Below are 8,057 nucleotides of genomic sequence, written 5' to 3' on the forward strand. Positions count from 1 at the left end.
ATTTTGCATGATATAAAATTAGTATAAAAATAAAATTTGTCTTTAAAGCTTCAAATGTTGCTTTAATTTCTTTAATTCACTTAAGTTTGTCTTATAAGTAGAAACAGGTAAGTAGAGTTGCAACTTTTAAAAAATAAAATAAAAATAAAAATAAAGTTCAATAATAATTGATAAATTTTAAAAATATCAGATATATTTTTATTATTTTTAGAATCTTTAAATTAATAATAGTCTAATTTTTTTTAAGATCCATCATAAGACCATCATTTGAAATGATATGTTATAAAAAATCAACTTCAATTATATAAAATACATACTACTTTATTGTGGCATAGAATCCTACATTTGTACATTTTTATAACATACAATAAACATAAAATTTATGCTCTTTTTTTTAAAAAAAATAGATTAAAATAATTTCTAAATAACAAAGAAAAAAATCATCTAAAAATTCTTTTAAAATATTATTTATTAGATGTTGAAAAGAAATTATTGCATTTGTGAGTCCTAAAAATATGTTATTATATTTAAATTATCTACACTTAGTTTGAATATAATCATCCATTTAATTCACTTTCTTTTATGTATTAAATTGTATGCTTCTTATAAATTAGTTTTTGTATAAATCTTTATTTGATTCAATTGATTAAGAAGTTCCAATATCAAAAATAGAGGATACTTATTTTTAATGGTTATCTTGTTGAATCTTTGATAATTCATACACTTTTACAATGATATATTATTTTTCTTCACAAAAAAAATAAGAATTCATACTGGTGATTTCAAATAGCATACAAAGTTTTAGCCAAGTTTTTATCAATTCACTCTCTAAGTGCAATTAACTTATTTTATAATAAATTATAGATTGGTCCAAATCGTAGTTGAATTCTTTCTTACATATCAATTAAGTAATTATAAAGATAATGCTCTAAAATAATATTTATATAATTTTTCTAAAAAATAGCTTCATAATCCTTTTATTGATTTGGAATGATACTTAAAGTCTTTTTACTATAAAAAAAAAATGAGGCATAAATAACAAAAGATGACCCTTCTTTTGCAATATGCATAAAAGTTCTTATACCTACCAATAAGACTTTGGTTGTAGAAAACCTATAATTTTCTACTTTAATAACAAAAGTTTGAATTATACTATTAAAAAAATCAAGATTATAAGAAATTGAAACTATTTGAGAATTATACTTTTATAGCCATGATAAATCTAAAATAATTAAGTTTAAAAAAAATCTAATAATATTAAATATTACTAAATTATTATCATTGTTAGTTATTACATATAAAGAAATAGTTTAATAGACAATAACTCTTAAACACAACAAATGAACATCTATTACTTTTAGTTGCATGAACTTAATTTTCTTAATTAAAGATATTTTTATTTTTTAATAAAGTTTTTGTCTATAAAATAACACAAAGCTTCTAAATCTAATAAAGTAAAGATTTTATAATTTGTTGTTCTAAACAAATAACTATTGTAAAATAAAGTGAGAGATTTAAGAATAGAATATGATCTATACAAGGTTTTGCATAAAATTCCAACTACATAGTTTCTATTATAGCTAGAAAAACTTGTCTTTCAACATATTTTTATCTTTAGCAACCATGTTCTTTATTTTTTGATTGCATTGCTTCTTTGGATAATATTAAGCAATGTACTTACATTCTTTAAAATATAAGAACAATTATTTTTTACAACATTAAATCTTTTCTTGTTTAGTGAGAATTTAAAATATATTATATTGTATTATTTAGATTTAGGCTTTAATAAATAAGTTTTTAAAAACTTAAGAATTTTTTTCATGACTTGACTTATTTCTCCTTAATCAAATCTTTTTTTTGGCATCTTTCAAAAAATTGATTGTTGCATGCAATGGCTCCAACAAATAAATTATTTTAATGACTTTTTTTTGGTATTGTCAATAATAAGTCTTTGGCATCTTTTTTTAATCCATATCAAAATTTATTAATAATAATTTTATCATTTTAATCCATGTCATAAGGAAGGTTTTGAAATTTGGTAGCATATATAGTAGTTAATAGTGATCTTTGTTACAAAGATATGAATTTTGTCTCTATTATCTATTTTTTTTTTTATTGCTTTCTTTAAATGTAGTCGTAATTTATTTTAAAAATGAATTTAAGTCATATAAAAGCTATGAATCCTTTTCAATCAAAGGTACAAAATAATATGGAGATCGCTTCTAGATAGAAAGATACTTATGAAATTAACTTAATTCTTTTTTTATTATGATATTAAAAATGATGTAACCTTAGATAGAGCTTAACTTCTTAAGAAAATTCTCAAAACTTTAATTTTGTATCATTAAACTTTTCCAATATAATAATCTTTATCTCCTTCATATTTATAATAGCAAGATTTATTAGATTTAATTGTGAGATTACTCTACTTACTTCTCTCAATGGCACAACTTCTTAGTATAGACTTTGAAACTTATTTTTAATTACTTTCATAGGTGTAGAAAAAATACTTTGATGCTTGACATTCATAATATATAAGATTTTTATCCTAAGAATATTGACAAGTTTGTGAAGACTTGCAATAGTTGCAAATCTATTCTCACTTATGTCAAGTATAGCATCCATAATTCTTCCTTCAATCTCTATAATAGAAAATTTTAAAAAAACTAAAAGTCAAATTAGAAGAGATAAATCTATAATTTTTAATATTAAATAAATATTTTTATAAAAAAATATTTTATTTTTATAAAAAAATATTTTATTTTTATAAAAAAATATTTTATTTTTATAAAAAAATATTTTATTTTTATAAAAAAATATTTTATTTTTATAAAAAAATATTTTATTTTTATAAAAAAATATTTTATTTTTATAAAAAAAATAAATCAATGTTCGAAAATAAAAAAATATTAATTTAAAGATAAGTGGTTTACATTCTTTAAAGTACAAAAAAAGAAGTGGGATAATCTATTTCGAAAAATAAAAAATAGTGAATTAATAATTTTGCCAACTTGTCAAAGACATGAATTACAAACAATAACAATCTCCATACATTCTTGTATCATTAAAAAAAAACAGATGTTCATTCAAAGATAATATAATATTCTACTATGATAGCTATTACCAAAGATAAGAAGACTATATATTCTTGAAATAAGACTAAGAATAAAAAAGATATTGACAAGACTAAAAATAGGCATCACTCTTGCCTCTATATATACTATCTAATTAAGAACTATATTGTGACATTCTATAGGATTTATAATATATATCCACCTTAAAAGACACATGATTAACCTATAAGACAAGTTTTTAATATGTATGCCACATAGCCAACTATTATCACAAGTTATCAATATGTATGACATGTGTCCAACTTGTTGGCCTAATTTTTAAGCTATCAATTACTTATAAAGTCAAATCCATATCTATTAAGCTTTTCATAAGCTTCTCTATAAGAAATTATCAATATATATATATATATATATATATATATATATATATACTTCTATTTAATTCCTTTAATTTAGGAAAATATATATATTTGTGACAGCAATAATAGATAATAAATTGAAATAATCTTAACAGAAGTGGAATTAGGTGCAATTCCTAAAATTTATGTCTAAATTATTATTGTATTAGTAACATATATATATATATATATATATATATATATAGCAATAAAAAAATTAAAATATATATATATATATATATATATATATAATAAGTATAGAAGTAGTTGTAATCAAAAAAGAAAATACTTATGCAAAGTTTTTTTTCTCAATATATACATACTAGTATATAATTTTATAATTTATTTTAATGAGATGTCGAGTTACAAAAAATATACATCTAAGTGAATGTGTATATATAAAAAATTCTTACTGTAATATTTAATTTAAAATTTTTAAATATTTAAAATTTAAAAAATAAGTAAGTTCTAATTAAATTTAATAATAAGAACAATCAAATAATAATAATAATAATAATAATAGGTCTTATAGAGCATTTTTATTTATTTATTTATTTATTTTGTTTTATTTTTTTTTTGGTGTAAAAAGAATAAAAGAGGCAAGACCTTTAATTGTACCTAATTATATTACAATTCTTATTTTTATTTATTTATTTATGTTATGTGTCAAAATTTTATTCTATTTCTATTTATTTCTTGCAATTGCAATGGCTTAAATATACACCATCTCCTATTTCTACTCAATTTTCTTTTCTATTTCTTAGATTTGTATTTTTTGCTTCTTTTTTACTATGATCTTCTACAAAATTGCCATTGTCATTGTCTTGGCATGGATATTGTATTATAAAGTAGATCAATAGAGTAATGGCTTCTAACAAAATAAACATTTAGGATATATTTGTATTAATATATTTTATTGGTTTTATCTATTATTGTAGATAAATATATTGTTTCATAGATAGATTTTAAAAAACCACCAATAGATACTTCTTATATTAAAATAAAAGATATTAATACTTTAATTAAATAAAAATTAAAAAGATACTGATTTAATTTTTTATTTTAATTTTACATGTAAAATTTATAATTTTAATTTTAATTTTTGTTAAATCTTAATTATGATGCTATAGAAGTTTTCAAAGGAAAAGAAAAGAAAACAACAACATAAAAAATTCAAAAATTCTTATGAGAGCTTAATTTAATGCTTTAAAAAACTTTTTTTTGTTAAAGTTAGATAAAATAAGATAATTCACATAAAATAAATCTATAGAAAATTAATATTTTTTTATTTAACTATTAATTTTTAAAATTAAATTAGTTTTTTAGAAGATTAAATTTTCTATTAAATATATTGTAAGATTTTAAAGAATGACAAGGAATGTATGGATCATTTTGATGAATTTTTTGAAACACAACAATGAGAAAGTTTACATTGCAATTTATCATGCAAAAGTTATATACTAATAGGTTATTGGTGCATTAGTAGAGTTTTAAAAGTGCTTGCTAAGATAAAACCGTCTTAAATTTTTTGTGTTGATAAAAACTTTGTGCTGAGTAGTAATTATATATATTTTAAACTTTATGTTATTTTTTTATATACCTGATATTACAAAATAATGAGTGTTTATTATTTTTTTCATAACATTGATAGGAAATGCATCTACAATCCATTAACAGTTAAATTTTCTATTTTAAAATTTAAAGTTCAAGTATTTTATTTTTTATTCTTTTTACATCCATCAAGTCAAATTATGCTTCCTATTAATACAAAATCAAATGTGTTAGAATCCTTAAAAAATAAAAAAAATAAAAAATAAAAAATGCATAAAAATTAAATAAAACATTAAAAAATATTTATTTATTCTATATATTCAACCACACATGTTAGACATTCATATGGCTTGCTTGATCACACATAGCAGTAATAATATGATCTTTTCCATAAGAAGAAATGATAATGAAGCTTAACCTTCATGTTTTTACACCAAGAAGTGACATTCAGAACTTTTCAATCAAAATTTAATATTTGTGTTGTGAAATTGTGAAATTCTCTTCATTTCTTGTTACGAACAAAGTAATATAATCTAACTTTGAGAATCCAATTCTTACATTTATGCCAACCTTAGGACTAGGTTACAATTAACTCTTGTTGATCTCAATATTCTTGCTGACTTGCAATATGCTTGTCCTTTGATATCTGTGTAATGAAACACTAAGTATATATTTCTCCAGGGAAGAACAGCTTTCTATTAATACATTCGTGTGTCACTGTAACTAACAAGAGGAGAAAATTCTGTGAACTCTTCCAGCACTTCTCTATAAATACTCAACGTTAATAAACAGAATCTCAGTGACTCATGTCATGTGAGCAACCAATTCAACACAAAGTTTACTATCAATGTTGCATTTAATGAATAACTTGATACCATTCCAACAGGCTTTGTAAGAAAATCAGTTTCAAGTAAAATGATGTCTATTTATAAGAGTTACTGTGGCCATGGCAATAAGATCCATGATACCTTTATTTAAGAACAAAACAATCCTTCTTTAAGAAACCATTCAATTAAATTCTATCTAAGTACAAACCAACTCAAATGAGCTTCTCAATTTCAACCAATTAAAACATTTAATAGTTGCAACCTCTCACTTTGTCCCCTACATACAAAGTATTCTTAAGTGTATAAATGGAAAGTAAAATTTCAAATACTTTTTATGCAACCATGCATTTTCATTTGGTAAAGAAAGATCATTCTGGACCAAAAACGGAAGAGAGAAACCTTCAAATTAATAAATAAATATCAAACCATAGACAAATGAATGAATGAGTGGATGGATGAATGAATGGTTTTTAAATGCTGGAATTTGAAATTAGGGTGTGGCAGAGGTGGAAGGGAAGTGGGGGAGGGGGGGGGGGTCAATACAGTTGGGCACCATTAACAAAGTCCCAAAGGATGTTGTGTTCTGGAGGGCTCATTATGATGAAGGTGGTATCAAGCAAAAGGGGACGTCTGAAAAAAGTGAAAAGTGAAAGTTAAAGTAAGTTAAGGGGACAGGGGGGGCTCTATGCCGTTGCCGTTAATGCATATTCACTGCGTCTGTCGGCGTCAGCATCTGCGTCTGGAGCTGTCTGTCTGCGTCAGTCCCTGCGTGCTTTGCCACGGCACGCCTCTGCTTCTTCTCCTTCTTCATGGCCATCATTCTCTCCCTCCCACTGCGAAGGAAAGTAACCAAAGGGAGAGAAAATAGTGATACAGAACAGTCCAACAATGCCGAATTCATGAATGAAAATCAAAAGACGAAGAACAAGGATGAAACGTGTAATGCCTCAACAGGTTCAACGCCAATCCGTGTGTGCCCTCACCAGTTCCCCATCAGTTAAAGTCACTCTCCAACATCGATCCGCTTTTACTCTGAGGAGGCTCACTGTGTGTTTCTGTTACAAAGCTCTGGCAACTCTGCCCCGGATTCAGGCTGTGAAAGAGACAGAATGGGACGGGGAGGGAACGGGCAGGGAGAAAGGAACGGGGGGAATGGTGGTCTCGTGCCTCTGGAAATATGCATGTTGTTGTAGACAGGCCGGCAGGCATGCAGGCGGACAGGCAGAGGGAGAGCGAGCGAGAGAGAGATAGAGAGAGCAGGGAAAGTAGGTAAGTTAAGAAGAGGAGGTGGGGGGCTATGAGGGGAAGCATGATTGTGTTTTTATTTTTGTGGGTTTCTCTGGCTCTGTCAAAAGCTTCTCACTCGCTGTGCAGAGGAGGGTTTCTGCCAGCTATGGATCGTCTTCAAATCCTGGTTTCAGCCGCTCAGCCGTTCAGCCTTTAGGTCCCACCCACCCCACATCCCCCTTTGGCTTAGGCTTTGGCATTGGCTTTGCAAAGTGGCGTTGGCAGGCTCAGGTGTCCTGTCTGCCACGCAGGGGACTGGCTTCGTACCGAGCCCCATGAGATGAATTAAATTTGGGCTCACTTCAGTTTGGTACACATTCCAGGCCCGGAAGAGATCCAACCGGCAGTTCAAGGGCGATCGCCCAGAGTTTCAGAGCAGCTCAGCCCCTGTAAGTGCCAACGCTGAAACTCTATCCATGTACTCCCCTCACTTCTTCTGCCCCCTCCTTTTGGAATTTTGCTGCCAGGATTCAAGCTGGTTTCAGAAATCGCACAGGGTTCTTCTTCTTCTTCTGCTTCTCCTTCTTTCCTTGTCTGTATTTTGTGTTCTTTATTTTGTTTTGTTTTTGTTTTTTGTTTCGGCTGTCATTTGGATCCAATGGAGAGGTGAAAAATTGTGCACATCTAATAGTAGTTGAAGCTCTTCATCTACCTCTGAATTCAGTTGCTCGTGGGTCCCTTGGAAATTTGGAAAAAACGCTGACTTGAAGTTAACAATAAAAACTGAGTGTAAGTAAGGACTTGAATTGTTGATTTTTTATGTGAATCGAGAACAATTGAGGAGAGTTGTTGTCATGTTCGTATTTCTCTGCTCTCAGTGCTGAAGATCAATGAGAAATTTTCTCTGGAATGATTGAACAGAAGACCAACATTAACAATGTCTCATTTCCTCCAAGCCGAACCCCGTTCACGTAGACTTC

The 8,057-nt window shown here is 26.9% G+C and overlaps 1 protein-coding gene across 2 annotated transcripts; it reads left to right on the plus strand.

Moving 5' to 3' along the window:
• Window positions 1-6,754: 6,754 nt before the first annotated feature.
• LOC112293328 (uncharacterized) lies at window positions 6,755-7,940 on the plus strand. 2 transcript variants are annotated; one of them, XR_016507129.1, is made up of 3 exons: window positions 6,755-7,119; window positions 7,225-7,294; window positions 7,461-7,940. XR_016507129.1 is itself a non-coding variant. In XM_090257019.1 (2 exons), exon 1 carries the CDS (start codon window positions 6,781-6,783, stop codon window positions 7,099-7,101), a length of 321 nt encoding a protein of 106 aa, XP_090113145.1. In that variant the 5' UTR covers window positions 6,755-6,780; the 3' UTR covers window positions 7,102-7,119; window positions 7,225-7,940. The 2 variants fall into 2 exon arrangements, 1 of the variants encoding a protein (XP_090113145.1); XM_090257019.1 differs by having other exon boundaries at window positions 7,225-7,940.
• The last annotated feature ends 117 nt before the right edge of the window (window positions 7,941-8,057 follow it).

Source organism: Physcomitrium patens, chromosome 16 (genome assembly GCF_059467195.1).
Source record: "Physcomitrium patens ecotype Gransden chromosome 16, ASM5946719v1, whole genome shotgun sequence".
Lineage (NCBI taxonomy): Eukaryota > Viridiplantae > Streptophyta > Bryopsida > Funariales > Funariaceae > Physcomitrium > Physcomitrium patens.